The following is a 25,448-nucleotide window of genomic DNA, read 5'->3' as shown; positions in this document are numbered from 1 at the left end:
TTTACTTTTACATGTAGGAACAATCACAGTCATCTTTCCCGCTTCATCTCTCCATTCTTTTTAAGTTCGTTTTTTCAATGCTCTTGGAACATTCTCAACATTTTTTTTTAATGCAGTTCGTGATGGAAGTGATATCTGTAAAATAATAATGTTTTGTCTCTTAAAACTGAGGGAAGAAAACTCCCTAATTACTATTGCTGATAGTACTCTATTATTAATACTAGTGCCTTAGGTAAGTTTCCTTCCTTTAATTTAAAGCGATAAGATTTTAATTTTTAAGTAGTTTTGTTACCCAAACTTCCATACATATTTTCTCTGCTTGTTCGTCCGAAAGACAAAACATTTCATGAACTACTTTCTAGATCAGCATTAATTTTGTCCAGAATGTGGAGGGTTGATAATTAGGAATCGGGTCCGTTGATGGAAAAGGTCCGCCCATTTGATCCTAAGATAGGGACAATCAAAACTTGGTTCCAGATGTAATATATAAATACTAGCAAAATACCCGTTAATCGCAAGGGAGAAAAATACGTTTAAGTTTGAGCACAAAAGACATCAAAACTGTCACAAACCAATTTAGGGATCCCATAAAACTATTAATTCCACACTAATATATGTCATTTTCGATCATTTTTATATCTCCCCTCCTCCTCCCGCAAGTTATGGGCTGAATTTGGATTTAAACGGCATGAGGGGTTTCACTGTTCATTACAGCAACACCGAAAACAATAGATTCAACATCAATATCGGTCATTTGTAATCAGTTTATACACCTCCTCCTCCCCCTCGCCCAAGTTGCACCGTCAAAGTGAAATGAAAAAAGTATTCCCGGCCCGAACTTCATCTAGTCTATGTTGAAAATTTGATCGAGATCGGTCCTGTGGTTCAAGACGTACGAAGTCACAAAACATAATCTGTTCCATTTTCAACGAACTTAAAAAGTTCGTTACTGAATTCTCTATCTGCGTGTCTGTCTGTCTGGCCGTCTGCCTATTATTTGCATTTTTTTTAAATTTTGAACCTTACATTACTAGAGCATCAGAAATTATTAGAGAAAGTGATTAAATTTTTTACGTCACTCTTACCGTTTTCGAGATATTGGCAAAAAATGGCCGATTTTCACAGATTCAAGGAGCAATATCTCGGGAACCGTAAGTCATAGAGAGATCATATTGGTGTTGATCAATATCTAAAAGGTCACTAAATATTTTGGTACCAAATAATAACCGGTGGCCACTGACCAATTGACCACTGGTTTGGCCAATGGCCAGTTGGAAAGTTGCCACCAATTAATATTGGTACCAGAATGCTTACCATCCTCTTAGGTATTGATAAATATCAATATCATCTCTCTATGACTTTCCGTTCCCGTGATATTTTCCCCAAAAATGGTCAATTTCTAGATATTTAAGGAGCTGTAGCTCGGGAACCATAAGCTGGAGAGAGATGATATTGATGTTGATCAATACCTAAGAGGATGGTAAATATTTTGGTACACAATAGTAACCGGTATGGTAATAGTACCGGTAACCGGTAGCTGGTCACTGGTTTGGCCGATGGGCACTTGGCCAGTGGCCACCAATTAATATCAGTACGAAAATGTTTAGCATTCTATTAGGGATTGATTAACACCAATATCATCACTCTATGACTTACCGTTTCCGTGATATTGGCCAAAAATAGCCAATTTCTAGAACTTACCTTTCCCGTGATATTGGCCAAAAATGGCCAATTTCTAGATATTTTACGAGCCATACCTCGGGAACCATAAGTTGTAGAGAGATGATATTGATGTTGACCAACACCTAAGAGGACGTGTGATGTTGGCCAAAAAATAGTTCAGATTTCGGGAGATTTAAGGAGCTAAATCTCGGGAACCGTAAATCACACAGAGATCATATTGTTGTTGATCAATACCTAAGAGGATTGTGAACACCTTGGTGCCAGAAACTAACCGGTGGTCACTGATTAGCTGTCAACTGGCCAACTGGGCACCGTTCCCCAGATATTGGCTAAAAAAGTTCGAATTTCTAGGTAGTTAAGCAGGCATATCTCGAGAACTGTAAGTCATAGAGAGAATATATTTTGCTATTTTTTTTTTTTTTTGCGAGAGAGAGAAGAAGGTGCGGATAAAAGGATTTACTTTTACATCTAAGAACAATGACAGTTATCCTTTCCCCTCCATCTCTCCATTCTTTTTAAGTTCATTCTGGCAATGCTATTGGAGCATTCTCAACTGGTTAAATATGTACAGATATTACCCGTTTTAGTAACAAACCCAACTGTATTTGAACGTCAGATTGGTTGTATACCATTTAAACCAATTCATTCACGTGACGTCGTACACTGTGATAGTGTTGTTTCCTTCACCAATTAATATCGGTACCAAACTGCTTACCATCCTCCTAGGTATTGATAAACATCAAAATCATCTCTCTATGACTTACCGTTCCCGTGATCTTTTCCAAAAAAATGGTCAATTTCTATTTAACAAGGTCTGAGTTCTTGTTAAAGTAGTAGCGTTTGCACCTTTTTCTCTGTCTTCCGTCCCATTGAAAGCAAAATGTGTAGCCTGGTTGTTGGAAAAAGACGTAAACATAAAACAATGGGAAGTAACTTAGCCAGTCTTGTACAAAAATCATCCAACTCCCTTTAAAAGAAATATTCTCGCTACCATACATGAGATAATTTAATATGTTAATATTTTTTCTTTAATTTAATGTTCAACGATTACGAGCCGAGGCTAAAGGAGACAGTGATGATAAGATTTATGTTAAAGGTGGAATGAAGGAAGTAAGAGGAAGGAAACGGAAGAACGCCGAGTAAATCCACGCACAAGATTTTAAACCGCCAAAACCCTATTTGGCTCTCATTGAGGTCGAACTAACAAGGGAGGGTCACGAAGTTGCTCCCCTCGATCCGAACGAGACAACTATGTTTGCATTCGATATGTTATAACTAGATGAATCCCAAAGTTATACGTGCCACCGGAGGGGATATTGTGAATTACAATATATTTTGCAATGTAAAAGCTACAAAAAATTACCTGACAGAATAGTTTGAATCGAGTCATTTGTTCGCAAACGGTTGGGTAAATGGAAAACTCGGCGAACACATATCCCATCATTTTCAAGGACACACTTTTTTGGTAAAAAAAAAAAAGTTTGTCCCAGGGTCCCACTCAGGGTTTCAGACGGGGTCCGACTCAAAATTTTCAAATGGCAAAGGTGGTTAAGTAGCACATCGTTTGAAAGCTGTTGTAAAATGAAAGAAAATGGAGGAAGTTTTGACTCTCTACGACAACCTTGTGCAAAATGGCGGCTGGCCAAATGTTAACAAAACCTTACAATAGAGCCCCCAACATTGAAAAGTCCATGACCACCTCTATAAATCGGAAATGATTATACAAATGTGAAAACAGAAAGGGAAGTGTGGCATTATTTTCAAGTATAACGATTTGAGTTAAAACGTCTTGTTCCAGGCCCCCCACAGGGCCCCAGGTGAAGTACAAATAAAAAGTTTCAAATGCCAAGAAAGGCTAAGTAGCACATCGTTTGAAAACTGTTGTTAAGTGAAAAAAGATTGAGTAAAAGGAAATGAAATGAAATCTTTGAGTTTTACGTCCCACGGTTATGCCGGTTGGGCTAAAGGAGACGGTGATAATGAGAGATGAGTGAAATGGTGGAATGAAGAAAGTGGGAGGAAACGGAAAAAAGATGGAGTAAGTCTCAACTTTCAGCGACAACCTTGTGCAAAATGGAGGCGGGTCAAAATGTAAAAGAAAAAAACGTAATTGAAAATCTATGGCCACCTTGAATCCAAAATGGCCGCTTAAAACCTATATCGAAAGGATAAGCATACCAAACTGCTGAAGCTAGGAGAACCAAATTTTGCATGGATGTTGATCAGTAGGTGACGAAAAGATGCGAAATGTTCAAAAACGCGATATTTTGAGTTCAAAATGCTGCACTATGTATCGAACACATATCCAGCTCAAACCACGGATGTTGCAGAAGCGAAATGTGGTATTTACGTTTATGGTTAATAGCAGATATCCACAAAATATCAAGGAGTATAATCCAATCAATAATTATATCAAGGAGTATAATCCAATCAATAATTATACCAAAGAGTATAATCTGTAATCCAATATGACTGCCAGCGTGAAATGAGTTTGTATATAAATATGCTATTTCTTGGAATATTGTGACCAAACCAACAAATTTTACGCAGCTCGGTGCACTGAAATGATTTACATGTGGTTTCGTACTGCTCGCCAATCTTGTAAATGGATGCTTTTTTGTTTGGTATTGCTTGAAATATTGCGATCAAACCAATGAATAGCATACAAATGTAACCATCACAGATGGGTTACAATAGAGCCCCCATCCTGACTGGTGCAGTAAGTCCTTTATGTATGAACTACGTATGACAAAATTAGGAAACTACTAATTCAACTTCTTGTATTCAACTTTTGTTTAGAAACATGAATAGGAAGTCAGAGTTATGTGTTCATCCCATATTCTTTATATTCACGTAAATGATATCGAGAGAACCGTGACGAACGTGCATTAGGAACAAAACAAATGTGTTTTGTTACGGAATGAAATAATAGTTGAAGTGAATCAAAATTCAATTGTTCTTTAGTCTTCCTATTGTTTCTAAATACATAAAAGAGAAAGAAAAGAGATTTAGATTTGTACTGGTAAGAATGACATAGGTTTTAAGCGGAAATCTTGGATTCAAGGTGGCCATAGATTTTCAACTAAGCTTTTGTTAACACTTTGACCAGCCGCCATTTTGCACAGGGTTGTCCTAGAGAGTCGAGACTTACTCCATTTTCTTTCATTTTACAACAATTTTCAAACAATGTGCTACTTAACCACCATTTGAGTTGGACCCCTTCTGGGACCCTGGGACAAACTTTTTTATTCCAAAATGTGTGTCCGTGAAAATGATGAGATATGTGTTCGCCGAATTTTCCACTTACCCAACCGTTTCCGAACAAATGACTCCGTTCAAACCATTCTGCCAGCTAATAGCTTTTATTACAAAGTATGTTGTAACTCGCGATATTCCACCCGGTAGCACATATAACTTTAGGATTCTTCTAGTTATAATATATCAAAAGCAAACACTTGTCTAGTTCGAATCTCAGTGGAGCCACTTCGTAACCCTCCCTTATAAGGATTCCACGTCCCAGAAGTGAACGTTCCAGCTGCAAGCCTTCAGGGGCCCAAATTTAGCTTGAAATGAATATCTTAAACTGCCCTCTCCAAAAAAAAAAAAAAAAAAAAAAAAACTTTCAAAATTGTTTTACATTTACTTATGGATTAGGATAGAGAACTTTCTTCTTTAAAAAGAAAATAGCACTTGGTGGTCAGGATTATTTAAACAAGTTATACATTAGAAAGAAAAAGTTCGTACTTGAAAACTTATCAAAGATTATCAAAGATAAAAGTGTTTGAAATGCGCAAATGGCTCAGTGATTTTTATAGACTTTCCCATTCTACGACCATCCGGAATAATGTTATTGGTTGATTCTTGCCGTAATGACACTTTGATTAACGAGTTAATAAAATAAAAAGAAAGCAAAATTATAATAGCCGATGGACAAATCACGCTTGCTTTGCGTTTTCCATGATGGGCGAGGATACACATGAGTTCTTTGAATCATAGGAGTAACTGAGCTGCAATTGAAGTAATGTTTATGTTCTACGATCGGTTTATTCTGATTTGTGTGTGAAAGTAATGTGCACTTAATTAGATAAACATAATTTTTATACCACCAAGTACGAATCTGCAAAACTGAATTGCATTATATACTTCTTCTTAAGAAGTCGGGTAACTCTTTCATTTACAGTGGAGTTTCGCTAATCCGAACTAATTGATACCAAACCCTGTTCGGATTAACCGGAATAACATTGAAATTACGGTCCGAAACGGATAAGCGAGTCTTTCGTGCTGTAATATGTAGCGTACAGCATTTCAAAACACGGGAAAACTAGGTACATTTATTTTTCCACGTACAGAACGTACAGCAATTACAAATCTTTACGTTAGGGGTATTTTTATCTTTGTGTAGTTCACTCTGCAAGGGTCGGCAGTTTGTCAGCTGTTGTCTTAGTACAAACATTGTTTCCAAAACACAGTAGTGACTGCTCATTAGATACCATTTTTATTTAGAGTAAAAAGATCCAGAAATTTACAGACAGCAATTTTGTTATAAAATCATAAACAATTATGTTACTTGTACCTGTACTATTACCTGTAATTAAGTTTTATATTGAACTTTGGCTAGCTGGGGGCTCCGCCCCAAGTCCCCCGAGTTTGCTCGCCCTACGGCCTCGCATTTCTTATTTATCTGCCTTTGCATCAACAGTGAATTTCGTGAACTTGCTCTTCATATTTCCTGAATCTGCCCATCCGGAGGCTTCGCCCCGACACACTTTCTTTGCTCGGCCTACGGCCTCGCACCTCTTAAACCCGCAATTCTATCGTTTCTTTTCGTATTTCGACCATCTAAAAAATAAGATTTTGTATCCAAAGAAAACGTCCATTTAAATAGCATGGGAATTACTTTATCCCCCTTTAGACCCCTAAAAAATTAAAAGTATTCACTTTTGGCAATTTTCCTGTTGGTTAGTCCTGGAAGGCTATAATCATGCCAAATTTCATGATTCTAATGCTGTCGGAAGTGCTTAAACATTTTGGGGTATAGAAGACGTCCCACATAAATAACATGGGAAAGATTTTTCAGTTCTCCATAAAATCACTCTGTGTTTGGAAATTTTTATTTCTGATTATTCATTCAGGTAACGCTAACAAAAACGTACAAGCATACTGAATTTCAAGTTTTTATTCCAATTCTAAGTACCTAAAACATGAGATTATAGGTCCAGAAAAAGCCCCATTCAAATAACATGGGGAAATTCTTCATCCCTTCTTTAGACCCTCCAAAATTAAAAATATTCACTATTGGTAATTTTCCTATGAGCTTGTTCCGAGGACCTACAATCATGTAAAATTTAATCATTGTAGCCCTACAAGAAGTTCCCAATAATTTGGGGGTTTAGAAGATGTCCCATATAAATAACATGTAACATGGGAAAGATTTTTCAGTTCCCTATGAAAATACTCTAAAGTTGGATATTTTTTTATTTTTACTGATTTACTTAGGTAGTGCTAACGAAAACGTACAAGGATACCGAATTTCAACTTTTTATTCCAATCCTAAGTACCGAACACATGAGATTATAGGTAAAAAAAAAAAAAAAAAAAAAAAAAGCCCATTTAAATAACGGAGAAATTCTTCATTCTCTCTTTAGAACCCCTAAACACTTAAAATATTCACTTTTGGCAATTTTCCTGTCGGTTAGTTCCGGAAAGCTACAATCATACCAAATTTAATCATTGTAGCCCTATAGGAAGTGCTCAATATTTTATGTTCCTAATGTAAAGATTTGTAGATGCTGTGCGTTCTGTACGTGGAAAAATAAAGGCATCAAGTTTTCCTGTGTTTTGGAAACTTTCTTATCTCACTTTTATGTTGATGATTTGAATGTATTTAAAAACTAGCTTTTCCTTTTTTCTCATACCCGTTCTTCACACGAGGAGAATACATTTCATTTTTTACACAAAGAGCCGAATTTGATTTGAATGGCATAAGAAGTGTCACTGTTCCTCTCAGGGACCACAAAAACTATGGATTCTACACTAGTATCGGTCATTTTTGATCATGTTTATATATCTCCAGCTCCTCCATGTTGTGGGGATAAATTTGAATTTAAACGGCATGAGAAATGTCATTGTTCATCTGAGCAATCCTGAAAACTCTGTATTCGACACTAATATTGTTTTTTTCGATCATTTTTAAATATCTACCATCTCCGCCTCTACTAAGTTGCATCCTCAAAGTGAAATAATAAAAAATACCCCAGGCCCAAACCTCAGCTACGTTGAAACTTTGAGATTGGTTGGGTGGTTCAAGAGTTATTGTCACAAACGTAGTCACTTTCATTTTCGATATTTTAAGTATCTCCCCTCCCCTCCCCTAACTTGCACCGTTAAAGCGAAAAGGCAAGAAATATCCCAGGTCCGAACCTCTTCTTATGTGGCAAATTTGACCGAGATCGGTCGCGCGATTCAAGAGTTATTTATGCTCATATATTGCCCCTCCCCTAAGTACTACGGTGAAAGTGAAATGATAAAAACACTCCCAGGTCAGAACCTTATTTATGTTGAACATTTCACGGAGATCGGTTGGGTGGTTATGCCTCCATTTTAATTCATGTTTCATATTTTACATGTTCTCTTTGTTCCCTATAATTACTTAATAAACGTTTTTGTCACATAAAGCCAAATTTACATTAGTAGTTTATATCCTTAATGAGATGGAGCTTGGTTTATGACTGAAAAATATCTTGCCATATTACCACGTTCTCTCTCTCTCTCTCTTATATATATATATATATATATATATATATATATATATATATATATATATATATATATATATATACGAGAGTAGGTCAGTAAATATGTGCATTTCTGTTCTAATTGTCTGTAGGCTGGTTGTACGATTTTCTGCGCTCGCCAGCTAATAGATAACACTATTGTTTTTGCTTATGCCAGCTTTCAACATTATCATTTTAGTTCGCTTTGCGCTGTTTTGAAGTAAACACGGCTGCGCCAGTGCCCTTTTCACCACAGAAGAAAAGTGTTCGTAATCCGTTTTTTGTAGTCTGAAGATGCACCAAGAACTGAAATCCGTAGAAGACTGTCAGTGGCGTATTTACGAGTTTGTTTCAGGTAGGGGGGGGGGGGCGCTTTGCCTGAAAATGTGAAAATTCTGCAAGATAATTCATATACTTTACTATAATAAATAAGATTTCAGGGGGTTAAGCCCGGAATCCCCTCCTAGATACGCCACTGACTAGGGCAATGTTTTACCACGACGAAGTGTTGATCAATGGATTGAAAATTTCGAAAGGTCTCTGCTCTTTTCTCATTCTTCAAGATTGTTTGACTGCTTTTGAACTTTTCAATCCAGTAGCAAATACTTCGCGGTGATAAACTATCGTCCCCGTATCGTTCTGAAAACTTCTACCGATTTCAGTTCCTGGTACACCTTCAGAGTACAGAAAATGAACTACAGAACGCTGTTCTTCTGTAGTGCAAAAGGAGCACTGGCGCACTGAATTAAAGTGATAACGCTGAAATCTGCCACAAGCAAAGACAATAGTGCACTTATAACAAAATACTTTGGATTGAGTAATAATTACCTGTACCTTGGGCAGAAAGTGCTCATACATGTGCACTATACTTAGTAGAATGTTAATATCATATTAACAAAAGAAGAATGTTTTTAAGATATGTAAAATATTATTATGGGATAGTTGTTGCTATGTACATGTTTATGGATACCTAGTCAGCAAGTTTGTGTGCTTGACAGTTTTAAGGAAAAGATATTATAAAGTATATCAACTAATAAACCATTTTTAACACCGTTCACCGACTTTATGATTCTAATAGTAAAGGTGAGAATAATCGTATATAATTATTGAAGCTAATTTTTACATGCAAAGAAATTCCACTCGAAATTTGTATATCTTACTTAGCCGAACCAGGTTAACGACTATTCTTGATAAGTCGTTTTAAAAATTTTGGTTTACCTCACCCGGGATATACTGTAAATTCTCATCCCGAAGCATAGTAGGAATGAATTTACTTTTTTAGTTAATGAATACAAATTTGACCGTATTGAGAAGTGGTAAAATAATTGTAAGAAAAATGGTCAACGAAACAACGGAGCATGAATCAAATAATAGTGACAACGGTGAAACTAGTGTAACACCAGGATTGACATCGGAAGACCGAATCTTGTTAGCTTTACAGCGACAATTGATTCAGATGTCTACCGAGATAAAGCAGACCATAGAACAGAAGTCTGATGAATCTAACAAGCAATATGAAGAATTAAGTAGACGAATGGAACAGAAGTTTGACGAATCTAACAAGCAATATGAAGAATTAAGTAGACGGATAGAACAGAAGTCAGATGAAACGAGACAGACAATTGTCCAGGTGGTGAATGACATATCCTCACAGTTCGAGGAAAAGTTAAAAAGAATATCCGATGATTGTCAGGAGAAGCACAATCACCAAAACCAAGAAATCAGTGCTGTAAAAAAAGATTTAGAAGTAATAGAATCTTCCGTTCAACAGCAAAAGATCCAGATCATCAACAATTCTAACAACATACGTGTAAATACGCAATTGTTAGCTACTATACAGGAAGAGATTAGAACGCTACAGGTTAAGGACAACACATACCGTAATAACTTGGGTAGTGATCGCTTGGAGTTTCCCCACTCACCAGTGATGAACTCACCTTCGCCGGGGTCTGATGAGGATATTATATTGGACGAAATACATCCGAAGAGTACAGATGGGCGAAACATAGATGGTGTAACAACACATCACGTAATGGATAGGAACTATCACTCAACAAGTACACGGAATGATAAAAGGAAGGTAAAATTAAGTGTTAAGATGAGTGAAATACGAGCTATGAGTAAATTCAGTGGTAAGTGTAACGAGAATGCTACTTCTTTCTTAGAGAAATTCCAGGATGAGTGCAATATTATGTGTATAGATAGATCACAATATATGAAATTAATCCCTCATGTATTACTCCCACCTTGTTCATTATGGTTTAAAGCAGTACGTGATCACATCAGTACTTATGAAGAATTCAAAGCGGCACTAATCGCAAATTATGAAAATGACTTTTTGCTGGCAAATAGAGATGCCACCATTAGAAATCAACACTTCAATCCTCGATTGCATAAATCGGTTGTAGAGTTTGTTGTAAATACATACAACGAATTAAAGGTCGTTAATCCATTGCAATCGGAATCGAGAATAATAGCATCGATTCGAAATTTGCTTCCATTTAAGTTACAACAGATCTTCTTTTCCACCCAGTGTATGAGTTTCAACCATTTATTAATGCTTGTCCAATGCTATGAAACTCAATACCATGCTATGAATCAACAAGCCGGAATGGGTAAAAATAAGAATAATTCAGATCATTTTGTGCCAGTTCGGAATTTGAATATCCGAAGTGTGAATAATACGAAACCTAACCTAAGCCGAGTATATTCTAGCAATCAAAACGCGCAAAATAGGCAAAGTTATGTAGGGAATCCGCCTAACCTAACTAATCATGGTAATCATGATGTCAGATCACCCAACAGCAGTAGATATAAAAACAATCGAAGTACTGAGCGAAATTACAGGAATACAACGAACTACGTGGATAGACGTAATTGGAGAACAAGAGATGGCATTTCATATCAAACTCAGAATCATGATGAAATACATGTACAAAATAGTACGGAACCTAATCATGATTGCGCAGTACAATGTACTTTATTAGAATCGTATGCAAGTACGAATGTAACCTGATTACCGTTAATGAAATTTGGTTAAATCCATATCAGCTATAGATTTTCATGAACATTTATTTTATTTTTATTCAATTTAATTCTCTTTAATTCTCATTAATCAATGATGATTCTCAAATGTTTTTAATATATGTAAGAATTATAATTTAATTCATAAATGATTAAAAGCAAAGATTATTTATATTAGATTGATTTGTGTCGAAAACTTAATTGTCAAAGATTATGTTAAGAATAAGATCCATTCTATAAAACTAATTATTCAACGACTATCTTGAATGAGATTCTTCTATGTTTTGATACCTTAGGAATCCAATGTTTATTTTAAAACATCTAACTTATTTATTATATAATGCGCCCTGACTATTTGTAACTCATGTTTGTCCTTTACGATTTTTGAATTCGCACCCTTCAACGATTAAGTAAATGAGCGACGATATTTTTAATTAGAAAATATAATAATAATGTAATGAATAATAATGAAATAAATATAATTATTGTAATAAAAGATAAGTATTGATGAAGTGTAAGATTTGTTAAAAATATATATATGTGAAATGTAATGAAGAGATATACGAGGTGCGATCAAAATGTGATGGACATATGCAATGTAAGAACACTATTGTAAACGGACCAGTGGTTCTTGAAGATAAAAGCCAAGCTTACTCTTGACTTTTATATTCAGTCCAATTGTCGGGCGACATTTTATATAACAAAATACTTTGGATTGAGTAATAATTACCTGTACCTTGGGCAGAAAGTGCTCATACATGTGCACTATACTTAGTAGAATGTTAATATCATATTAACAAAAGAAGAATGTTTTTAAGATATGTAAAATATTATTATGGGATAGTTGTTGCTATGTACATGTTTATGGATACCTAGTCAGCAAGTTTGTGTGCTTGACAGTTTTAAGGAAAAGATATTATAAAGTATATCAACTAATAAACCATTTTTAACACCGTTCACCGACTTTATGATTCTAATAGTAAAGGTGAGAATAATCGTATATAATTATTGAAGCTAATTTTTACATGCAAAGAAATTCCACTCGAAATTTGTATATCTTACTTAGCCGAACCAGGTTAACGACTATTCTTGATAAGTCGTTGTACACTGTATCGACTTGTGAGCGCAGAAATCCATACAATCAATCTACGAACGATTAGAACAACATTGCAAATACTTAATGACTTACCCTCGTATTTAATGTCGAATTGTGAATCCCCTCGTCTTCTTAAGGTCGATTAAAAAACGAGGAGTGTCTAGTGAATGAACTTTACATTCTACTTTCCGCCCAACTAACTTCGGCTAATCCACGCTACGTAGTACTTGAGTTATTCCAATAGTTTTCCTAAATCTATGTAAAGAGCATACAACTGAACAAATGAGTTTGTATTTGAGATTTAGTCTTACCCAAATGTGCTTCAGAGGAGACGTTTATGATCCTCGCTGGAGCTGATTGAAGAATTTTAGGCAACAACAGACAGGTTAGCAAAAAATGGCCTAAATGATTCACTCCAAAATGCATTTCGAATCCGTCTTCCGTTGATGATTTTGGACAAGCCATCACTCCTTAAAAAGAAAACAAAAAAAGTTGCATTTAAGAAGAATGAGCTGTAGTAACGATAAACGGAATATAAGGTAAATACTTCATCCGTGAAGTTTGTTCATGGTTTACCTATGTTAATACTTCGTATTTTCCATAGTTGTAATCTGACCTTTGTAGTTCTTCCATACTCTAACTTACGGTGGTAGTTGAAACTTAATTTATCTTATGTACTGTACAGTGTAACCAGTTGCATTTTTAAACTTCTTAACTCCTTCAGTGTGGGTGGCGAGTTAACTCGTGTCTTCCAAACGCACCTGCTGTGCGGATGGCGCATATATACGCTTTCATTTTGCTTTGGCTATTTTGTATTGCGTATGGCGAATATACTTGCTCATAGTATGAGTAATGTTATCCCGACAATATTTAGTGAGTTTGCGTTCAGCTGGTTTCAATTGTTGCTTAATTAAAAGAAGAAGAGAAAGAAAGAGATTAAAATAGAGTTTGTGCTTCGTCAAATACAGTTTTCATTCTTTGTTTTGTTTGAGAGCAGACAGCACAGTAATGGCTTCAAAACGATATTTCAACGATGCTGACAACGAGGAAGAGTTATTAATTAGTGATTCTGATGTAAGTGATTTTGAAACAGATTTAGAATCAACATCCAAAGTTCTCAAAAAAAAAAAAAAAAAAAAAACTACACTTTTTACAGCGGTTCGCATCTGAAAATTACGCACTGAAGGGGTTAAGAGTCTTTCCAACCTGCTCATTAAAGCTTTTAGTGTAAAATGGTCTTCAGGCTATACCTTAAGCATTGTTAAGAAACAAATAACAATAATCACAAAACACTTCTAATGATCAATTCTCCGCCATAACTTTCACCGTTTTTTATCCCATTCTTTCTCTTTTTACTGGTTGATTAATTTCGATTCGTCCTGATATATTTTTGAAAAACTTTAGGATTGCAATACAATTAAATATAGAAGTGATTTCTCATGGCTATATTTTATTTTACCAATAACCTCGATATTATTAAATAGTAAAACAATTCTAATACGTTTTCCGGAAAGGTGCTCTTCTATAAGTAATACATTATTATTACAGTATTATTATTTAGTATTTAGCACAAAGTTATTGACAAGAATTTTAGGAAAACTAAAAATGGATCAAAAGATTGCGATCTTGGTCAACAATTAATTTTTGGATCAGGAGCCACGCATTTTTTGAACGGCCCCTAAATCGAGTTTAAGTCATTTCTGCAAAATAAGCACATCATACTGAGTTAACTGATAGTTTAAACTTGGCTACACTATACCAGGGGTGACTGAAAAGTTTTGAGCCTAACATAGAAAATGAGAATCTAGAATGGAATAATTATATGTATTAGAATAGTACAACCTTTGGTATTAATGCGTATCAAGCTCTTGGTTCTAAGTAATTTATTTTGTCTTTTACAGGCCCTTGAAGTGAGTGAGATGGCAGAAGTTGGGAAAATGTAAAAAAATAAATCGAGTACTGGTCAGTCATCAAGTATATGCAATGAAAAGGAATGTCGATGTCTGTGATCCAGAAGTATATGGTCAATACCGTACATGAACCTGCCCTTCATATGCCACCATCAGAAGATCGGTGTAGGAATTCAAGCGTGGTAGGCAGAGTGTTGAAAATGAGCCGAGATCTGGGAGACCATCAAGTGATACCACCACGGAAAACGTTGGCCTGGTACTTGATATGATCATGTAAGATTGCCGATTGTCAACTTAACAGGTAGAAGACAGGCTGGGCATATCACAAGAGCTATAAATATACCACATTGACTTGATCCTTAGTCTTTCGTTGCAAGCGCTGCTATCGGCTGAAGGAATTCCACTCGCTTTCTCTCGCTTAGCAACAGCTGAACCCTTATTGGCTCAGCGCGTGGGTGTGTGAGGGTGTGAGCTTTAGTTTGCATTTTTGCCACGACTCAAGACATTTTGGCAGCACAATAGCAGATCATATTCTGAAGAATGAGCTTGGTTTATCAAAAGTTTCTGCTCGATGGGTCCCACGTCTTCTGACTCCCGAAAAAAAAAAAAAACGCATTCGGTATCTTCTATCCGTGGACAATTTGAAAGTGTTAGAAAGTGATTTGTCGAATTTCTCTGTCGATTCGTCATTATGGACAAGTGTTGGGTACACCATTACCAGCCAGAAACAAAACAAAACAAAAAAATCCAAACAATTGAAGTACCCTTCTCCCCTTTCCCAAAGAAGGCAAAGTGATGGCCTCTGTTTTTTTTTGGGGGGGGGATTCCCAAGGTGTGATATTCATTGATTACCTGCAAAGGGTCATACCATCACAGGATAATACTATAGTGACCTTATGGAAAACCTTCGAGTGCAAATTGAAGAAAAAAGACCACAAATGATGTCCAGAGGCGTTCCCTACCATCATGACAATGCTCCCGGCCATACATCAGCAGTTGTTATGGCTACTATTTACGAATGCGGCTTTGAACTCGTCCCTCATCCACCCTATTCTCCAGATCTGGCCCACTCAGACTTTCACTTGTTCCCTAATCTAAAAAGGGGCTGTAGCAGGACGAAGTTTTGCAAGCGATAATGCTGTCATGACAGCCGAGGAGGAGCTTCTGTGGTCACAACCTAAGGATTTTTTTTTTTTTTTTTTTTTTTTACTGGGATAAGAACACTGCAGCACCGTCGGAGCAAGTGTACTTTTGTCCAAGGGGATTATGTTGAAAACTAAAGGTATTATCAAATCTGTATTTCTCATAGTTTCCTCAGGGCTCAAAACTTTTCAGTCATCTCTCATATGTAGTTCTCCAGATATGTAAAGTGTACAAGAAAATTTCTGATTGAAATATATTGGATCTTTTGATACAATAAAGACAAAAAAAATGACTTTCGAAAAGCACAGCTGTTTTCGACTCTATGTTACACTTTCAAGCAAGCTCCTATTTCTAACTTATACATATGTTCAAGTACTTACCTGCATTATTAATAAGAAGATGGATAGCTTTCTCTCTGTCCATTATAATCTTAGCAAAATGTCTCACTGACGCTAACGACGCAAGGTTCAAATGTTCCACAATTACCTCACTCTCGGTTTCTTTCTTAATTTCTTCCGCTGCCTCCTTCGCCTTTGAGAGGTCTCGGCACGCCATTATAACACGAGCACCTACAATCAAGAAAAATATTCACTTCAGATCAGGCCATCAGCCAGTTCACGTGGCGGGGAGATACATAAGTTTGGGGGGTGCAAGTCGTTAAAAATTCTCTACCTTTCTACACTCTTAATTACTAAGATTTTATATGCGTCATAACCATAATTCTCAGTGTATGTACGGTATATTAGGGATGGTACCGAGACCGAGACCGAGACGGACTCTTATATACCGAGACGAGACCGAGACCGAGACCGAGACGCACTTTGAAATACCGAGACGAGACCGAGACCGAGACAGACCTCTATAAATCGAGACGAGACCGAGACGAGCCTTAGGTCAGTCTCGAAAGTCTCGGTCTCGTCTCGATTATTAATATTAATAGATACTAAAGTTGCGTTCACTCAAAATTTCTTTCGTTGCTGTGTTAGATAATATGAGAACAGTTGACTGATGTACAGTGGCGTATTTAGGGGGTGCTTATCGGGCTCAAACACCTCCCGAAATAAATTTGTGATCATTTTTTGCATTGCAGGTACAACGCAAATGTTACTTATTCGTTCCTCAAGCCTCTCCCGAAACAAAATCCACTGCTGATGCAAATAGAACTCTCTCTCTCTCTTTATATATATATATATATATATATATATATATATATATATATATATATATATATATATATATATATATATATATAGGGCCTATATGGTCGCGGTGCCCCCAGGGCCGCCATGCACAGGTTCCCGGGGCCCAACTTTAATTTTAAATGGAAGCAAGGGGTAAGTGGTACCTCGTTCTTTCATATCGGGCACTGTATTTAAAATGGCCGCCAAGACATGTTGCCTCTATCAGATACAGTAAAACGTGCAGTACCACTAATATGGAAACGATTGAACATAAATGAACCGAACAAAATCTCAAATAGAAAATGTCATGTGGCACATCGATTGATATTGTCGCGGAGGCTTCCCGGGCCACCCTTCATGGGGGCCCAGGGCGCAACTTCAAAATTGTAAATGGAAACATGGGGTGAGTGATATCTCGTTCGATATAACTTTAAAAACTAAAGAGTGCTGTTGCAAAAGATTGTTCATATGGGTCACCGTTTTCAAAATTACCACCAAGACATGAAACCTGCATCAGATAAAACGTCCAGTATCACTAATATGAAAACACCAGAACAAATATTCGAATAGGAAATCACAGAGGGTATTTATCATTCTATAGCTCGGGAATGTTGCAACAGTCGAAAAGATGATTAGAGTGAAAGTGCCATAATGGAAAGAAATAAATCTAATTCCTAGAAAATTATCACTCCAACCTCACTCCGTAAGTGAGTGAAGCGGGAAGGATCGGTGAAATCGCAAATGAGAGCCTTAGTTTTTGCAAATTGTATCTACGAAACAAAGTTATTTGAAATGTGTTTTTATATGGGATAAATGTCTCTGTAATGGGATAAAGTCAATGGAGAGCTCTTGTGAACGCGGCATTGAACCTCCGGGTTCCATAGGCCATAGAGTTAGTTAGTTAATGGGATAGAGTATGTAAATTTTTGTTAAATGGTATCTTCCATTTTGATTGCAGGCAATGGTTTGATGCAAAAATGAATCAACTGAAATGCGAAACAAATTTGTCGAACAATGCAATTTTAGAACAATGTTTACAAACGTTGGTTTTGTTCGACAGTCGTCTGCATGATATTGGTTCGCTTCTTTTCCTTCTATGTCTTCTTGCATGTGATAGAATATGAGTTTCACTGAGATGGCCACAGTTACATTCCGAATAACTTTCAACGGTAATTTCAGTTGTGATCCTTTGTAACGAAACGGTACATACTGATGCAGATATGTCCCAAAAATCTTGCACGCATTGCGTTAAATTATCAGGGGTGGGCAAAATGTTGCTAAACTTGAATTTCACCTTATTTGTATTCACCTTATTTCACTTTATTTTTATTCATTATAGTACCAGTCATTTGTACACACAAGTGTTTCAGACAAACCATATCTATTGCAAATGAAAGTGAGGTTCTCATTTGAGATTTTACCATTCATTCCCGCTTCACCTACTTACGGACAGAGACTGGAAAGATAATTTTCTATCATTTCCTCTTTTGCATTATGTCAATTACACTTTAATAATCTTTTCTCCATTGCATTATACTCCAGCTGTGAAATGATAAATACCCTCTGTGCTTTCCTATACGAGTTTTATTCTGTTCATTTATCTCCAACTATTTTCATATTAGGGGTCTAGTGGTACTGGACGTTTTATCTGATACAAGCACCATGTCTTGGCGGCCATCTTGATTACGGTGACCGATATGAAAAATCTTTTGCCACAACGCTTTTTAGTTTTTAAAAATCTATGCAGGGAGGTATTACTCGCCCCATGTTTCCATTTAAAAAAAAATAAAGTTTGGCCCTGGAACCCGACGAAGGGCGGCCCCGGGAGGCGCCGCGACAACACCATTCGGTGTGCCCCATGGCATTTCCTATTTGAGTTTTTGTTCGGTTCATTTATGTTCATATATATACAGCCGCGGACCCAGTATATGATCAAGGGAGGAGCTAAACCATGGTTTGCCGCTTTATCCAGTGTAAAGAAAGTAGGATTGAAGCCCATTTTATCCAGTGTAGTCCCTATAGCCCTCCCCTATGATCTGCGGTATATATATATATAAAAAAAATGCTGAAATTTTGTACCAAGTTGGGAAATTCTTCTAAATACTCTGCAATACCACTAGATAAACAAGCAATGTTGCTAAAGCAAAATAAAGTTGTATTTTCTCAAATGCGCTACGTAAAGTATTACATATTTCTAATTTAGTTATTTAACAAAACCACAATAGCCCATACATTATTTAGTATAACAAAGGACAACACAGTATCATTAACATCAACATTTTGGAGATCTCTAATAACTCAAAGGGCATGGACGGTGCAATGCGCATCAACTTATCTTAGCGTCAAATGCTATGATCATGGTATAGTATATTTCGAATGAAGAAAGGAACAAAGTTATAAGAAATGGAAAATTTAAGTGTTTCTAAAGACTTTACTTCGAAAACGCGCTGACATATCACGTCTCATCATGTAGATGCTTCCAAAAGACTTAAATGCTTATAACGCCATTTACAACAATTGTTATTTCAAATCGTTTCAGAGATCCAAACACATTGGTAGTGATTGTATACTGCTTAAAATGACGTATTTGTATTAATTTTTTATAATGATTATTGCTTTCCTTTGCTTCTATAACATTACAACAATAGTTTTTGGTGGTTTTAATTATTACAGTTAACAAGTCGCAGTTACATTATTTTAAGCAGTGTTGCCCACTTAAATATATTGCTAAATATTATTCTAAATATGTGCAAATAACGTAGATAAACTGCAAAATATTTTAGAATTACTCGTAATTTGTTTTATGGTGCAAGAATGCTTTCAAGAGACAACTTTTTCATAGTCTTTGGGCTACTTATAATGTTAATGTTTAAGTCCAGCAATACATGCAAATGCAAATTGTAACTGAAATTAAATGTAACTGATACATTTTCAGTAACACTAGTTGTTCCCCCTAATCCTTAGGTCTGGTGTACACTTTATATTAAGACAGTGCTTAATTAAAAGTTCTAATTACATCCTAATTACATTTCCATTGTTTTAGTTTGATCACCAACCACCTCAAACTCGATCCATACCATATAGTTATATGGAATTATTCAAGGACTTACAGTTAGTAATACACAGTGTTCATTCTTGTTTTGTTTTGTTTTAGTTTAACGTCCCACACTTATGCTAGGGCGGCTAAAGGAGACGTGGAGCTAATGATTATAGTGGAATCCGAACCACTTCGGTAGTTCAACTTTACCCCTACCGGAAATCGAACTCGGGACCACGCGAACCAAAATCAAGCGTGCTAGCCGCTAGACCAAATGGGGGTCCTCACATTTTATTGACTTAAATAATCCAATCAGTTTTGCCAGATTCGAAGATTAAAAAGTAGCGTGTCTGTACTCCGAAAGTAGCGAATTCGAACTATTTGTAGCCCAAATATATAGAAATGAATATTAATGGTGCCAATGAAATAATTTAATATGAGCTGGAAGGTGTGCTGCACGTATTGCAAAGAAGAAATTATGATCGACGGACGAAAACAATTCTAGACTGGATACCAAGAGACAAAAACAGTCTAGGAAACCTCCGCATACAAGAACGTGTGACGAAATCAAGCACCACTGAGAAGTAACCTGGAAAAGAATTGCCAAAGTTAGATACCGGTAGTTGGAGAAGACTTGGAAAGCCCTTCATCCAGCAATGGATTGATAATGGTTGATTATGATGATTGTGATGATTTTATTATATCTGGACCTCGGAGGTAAACTAAACCAAGTCATAATTTCGTAATTTTAGAGAAGCGAAAAACCGGTTTCTCAACGAAGACCTATAGTACTGTTTTTGAAACTTACTAAGTAGTTACAAAGTAGTAAGATGCTTTCAGACTTTCATTATTACACCACTAGAAATAACATAGTCTATTAAAAAAGTATTGTTAACTCAATTTCGACCAAAAAGTGACTTAGCATAGTCTAGCTCTAAAGTTCAGATATATATATATATATATATATATATATATATATATATATATATATATATATATATATATATATACACTCTGTAAAGAAAAAATAGCGACACTTGCTCTAATATGGTTTTCTCAACATACTTTAATCAATATGAATTTTTACATGAATTCCTGATAATATTACAAGGCATATTCCTAATGAGCAGTTCATTCTTAATACTTGCGCCAGAGTTTCAGGCTTTTGACATGAATTTAGTGAATTTATATGCATATATAAGTAGCTATGTGTGTTTTGAGCAAAATCGTTTGTAGGAAGAGTAATTCATAAAACTGAAAAAGATCAACAACAATAGCAGAAAACAAGAGATGGAATTTCTTTAGGGTCAGACATATTGTGTGCAAACATCGAGAAGTACGATACACCAAACTAGTATTTTGTATGTGCACCATGGGCTTCCCGCATTGGTAACAAAGCTATTGCAAAATGCAACCTCGATATCACGGAATAACACCCGGATTATCTGTTCCTTGAATTCCATTCTATTTGAGATAGTTGTCTATTGAAATTTCTACTCATATTGATCCACAAATTTTCAACTGGATTTATGTCGGGTGGGTTTGTAGACCACACGAGTCTCTAAATAGTCATATTCTTGAACCACGTATTAACAATTTTGGCTCGGTGACATGAAGCATTATCGTCCTGGGAAAGGAAGTAGTCCATATCTTCTTCAGAAAAGTCATCTTTAACTGTTGTAAGAACTTTACGTGCCAGAATTTGAGATATTTTCGTGTATCAAACGATCCTTCACATATATCCGTCGTTCTGACGTCTTTAACGGTGAACCATGCCCATATCATCACTCAGTAACTGAATATTTGAATCTCTTAAACAAAATCATTGTCAAGTTCCTTGCTTGTTCGTATCCACAACTTCACACCACTATCGTTTCCTACTATTCTAAACTTCTTATCAATGAAGAAAACGACATGCTTTCAGTTGTCATAAGTCCAAGTTGCATATCGACTCACAAAACTACATGTTGAAGTCCTCTGTGTTTTGTCAGTTTCGACTTTCTACGCGGTTTTTTCTTTGTAATATCCTCTTCATACAGTCAAGACAATACAGTTGTACAAGTAACTAAGTTCCAAGATCATGTCAAACTACAAAAGCGATTTTTGGGGAAATCACTCATTAAATCTGCGGTGCTATTGATTTCATTTAGCAATCTGCTCTGGGTGATGCTTTCTTTTTTCTTTGACACTGTTGACGAAGGGACGATTTGTTATGCTGTTTGCACTTGTGAATTACTCTTCCTGCCGTAGAATGATGGATTTTCAGAATTCCATCTATTCCTTTAGAGATTTGCCACAACTCACATTTCTTACCCATCTTATTTGTTTACAGTCCACATGTAGCAACAATATCACACACAAACAACACTGCACAACAAAAATTTTGCCACTTGACACACTGTCCAAACAATGAGAAAGCAAAGAACAATCATAAAATGCTATTTATCTCAGCCTACACATCACAAATGAAATGCAGAATTCTTACTACAATAATTTACGAGACGCACTCAGTGCCATCTATCGAAAATACTACTGATACACAAACAATTGACAAGCGATGTCCTACACCACAGGTGTCACAGATAACGCAAATGAACTATCCCACTCTTCATTTCCTTCTATTCCTCTTCTAACGGGCTGCAACTATGGTTTTCTGTGTAAGTTAGTTTGAGAATTGAGGTGTCGCTATTTTTTCTTTACAGAGTGTATATATATATATATATATATATATATATATATATATATATATATATATATATATATATATATATATATATATATATATATATATATATAACTTTTACTAGGTAAGGTAGGGTAAAAATGAATCCAAAATTTAATAAAAGTCGTAGAGCAAAAAAATATATTTGACTATTCAATCCATCATGTTGCAGCAAAACTACGAAAGTTAATACAAAAGAAAACTAGAAAGTTAAGAATCACTTGTTTTGGCGAATGAGAAAAAATAGATACAGATAACTCGAATTACCTATATACTTATATGTATGTTCAAGTTTCACAAGTAATTTTCAATCAATGTAAGATTTCAACGTAATGAACGCACGATTAGTTTCCTCGAATAAAGATTACATGCACCGTTGAAAGCTCAGGAATAAGATTAATCTATGCTACGGCACTGGATATGTGCTTACGTAATGCATTACGACCTCATGAACTTGTATAAGAAACAGAATGCACTTAAAATGAGACGCGAACTATGCGAAACATTGGACTTCGAATCTAACTTGTTTTGTGATCCAATTCGAGACCTCACATAGCAAAGATGAGTGTAGTAGCTCCCACCATAAGGTTCAGGACGTTTCGTGTTATAAAGTGTCAATTAAACGCGGAGATGTGAAACGGTAATAAAGCATTTCATCAATTTGAAACAAGATACGTATATTGTAGTAATAATTTACCCTATTTGTTAAGATAATGAACGTTATATTCTGTTTTTAAAATGACAGTCAATACAGAATGTATTAAATAATAAATGAAAAATTGTAAAATTTCAATTTCGGTACGATTTAATAGACCTATATTCGTGCTGCTATGTGTTGCGTTATCCGTTAGGAAGTATTGAACAATCCTGATTCAAAGGAAGGAAATAAACTACTGTATAGTACTGGAGTTAATTTAATAGAGTTTAATTGTATAGGCAGTTCTGAGGCCATATGAGACAAAGTCTATTGCTGAAAGTGAAATATGGGTTAATATTAGGGTTTTAGGGTGATATACCCACTGAATACACACATGGAAAGCATTAGCACTAGCAAATTAGCTATGAAGAGGTACACCGTTACCATAATTCTAAGTCAAAGTGAAAGGAAAAAATAACCGGAAACGACAGACTATACGAGAATAATACTTTCACTATTTTAATTTCACACTATTTATTTCGAGACTTTCGAGACTTTCGAGACGAGATCGAGACTTGGTACTCGAGACCGAGACCGAGATCGAGACAAGCATCTGTTGACCGAGACGAGACCGAGACCGAGACGGTGATTTTTTACTCGAGACGAGACCGAGACCGAGACCGTTATTTATCAACCGAGACGAGACCGAGACTGTACAAAGTCTCGTCTCGTCTCGTCTCGATACCATCCCTACGGTATATTCACTTTATATCTCCACTACTACTACTACTACTACTACTACTACTACTACTACTACTACTACTACTACTAATAATAATAATAATAATAATAATAGTAATAATAATAATAATAATAATAATAATAATAATAATAATAATAATAATAATGGATATCTCAAAAACATTTATTAACCCATTCATTATACATGTACAAAGCCTAAAATTTCTATTGGGAGTTTGAGAGGCTTCCTGTAAGGAAATTCTATTTATTGATGTATGTTGCAAGCAGTTCACCGTTTTAGTAACGAAAAGAAACTATAAAATTGCTTTATCACACTTTTCAGTTTCTCTTTTGACACAATTTTGTTCCCACTGATGAACATAATTAAATTTTATTTTCTTTAACCTGCGCAAAGTAAGCGTGAGGGAACATGGGTGAACTTTCCACAAAATTGCTCTACATTTTCCAATATTATTTCAGTAAAGTCGTAAATGCTACGCAGACTTCTGAAGAAATTTGTGCTGTTTTTGGGCAAGGTATGTTATCGAGAGTAACAGCGAAAAGGTGGCCCAGTAGCTTTCGTTCTACAAATATCGATGTTCAATATCCTCTTTGCAATGAACGACTCATTACAAGAAAAATAGTGATATAATATCAAAAGTAGAATAGGCTGCAAGTGTTCAACAGAAACGTTGTCGTATACCACAACGACAACGCCAGACAGCATATATTTTAACGACCCGTCAAAGATTGAAAGAGCTCTCCTGGGACATTTTAATCCATCGATCATATACAACAGACTAGGAACAGTTAGACTATTATTTGTTTCAGTCTTTGCAGAACTCCATGGATGGTGTTAAAGTAGTTGCGAAAGAGGCCTGTGAAAACCAAGTATGACATAGTATAATATTAAGAAAACAAAATCAGAAACCTGAAAAGTTCTATAGCGACGGATTGTGTTGTTGCCGGAAAAATGGCTGAAGACCACCGAAGAAAATGGTTTTATAACGTTATTTTCAGACAGCAATAATTATATCCCCAATTTTGATCTCCATAAGCATAATACCTTTTATAGAACCTAATAGTAACTTCCCTATCGCTTCACTGAATTATAGATACAACTTTCATTTATTAATTTATAATTGACTACCTAGTCACCAGAAGAACGCCTCACTTTCAGTCACAATTCTCGGGTTTTGGTATTTGTTTTGTATCTTTTCTGTCTTCAGCCTTTTCTAATTACGCATGTGTTTCATGCCATTCAGATTATTATAATTTCTGTTCTTCGATCCATCCACTCGCTACATTTTCTCTATGATGACGTAGAGGAGTTACCAATAAATTTAAGTAAAAGTATCGCTAAATCAATGTGTATTCTACCTATCTATCACTCGTTTCTAGCTATTTCCTACATTTCATCTCGTATTTTCTTAAAGGGATTAAACTGAAAAAATGAAATGAAATCTTTAAGTTTTACGTCCCACGGTTATGCCGGTTAGGC

General features: G+C 35.8%; 1 protein-coding gene across 2 annotated transcripts in view; it reads right to left on the bottom strand.

Annotated features, from left to right (window-relative positions):
• LOC145674520 (retinol dehydrogenase 11-like) overlaps positions 1-25,448 on the bottom strand; it is a 180,577-nt gene that overhangs the window by 16,952 nt on the left and 138,177 nt on the right. For both annotated transcript variants that reach the window (XM_081744674.1, XM_081744675.1), the window contains exons 3-4: positions 16,010-16,198; positions 12,888-13,046 (exon numbers count right to left, since the gene is read on the bottom strand). In XM_081744674.1, coding sequence (XP_081600800.1) covers positions 12,888-13,046; positions 16,010-16,198 — 348 coding nt within the window. The remainder of the gene's footprint in view (positions 1-12,887; positions 13,047-16,009; positions 16,199-25,448) is intronic.

Source organism: Thermobia domestica, chromosome 17, assembly GCF_964235325.1.
Source record: "Thermobia domestica chromosome 17, izTheDome1.hap1.1, whole genome shotgun sequence".
NCBI lineage: Eukaryota > Metazoa > Arthropoda > Insecta > Zygentoma > Lepismatidae > Thermobia > Thermobia domestica.
This window is presented reverse-complemented; position numbering and strand designations above follow the sequence as displayed.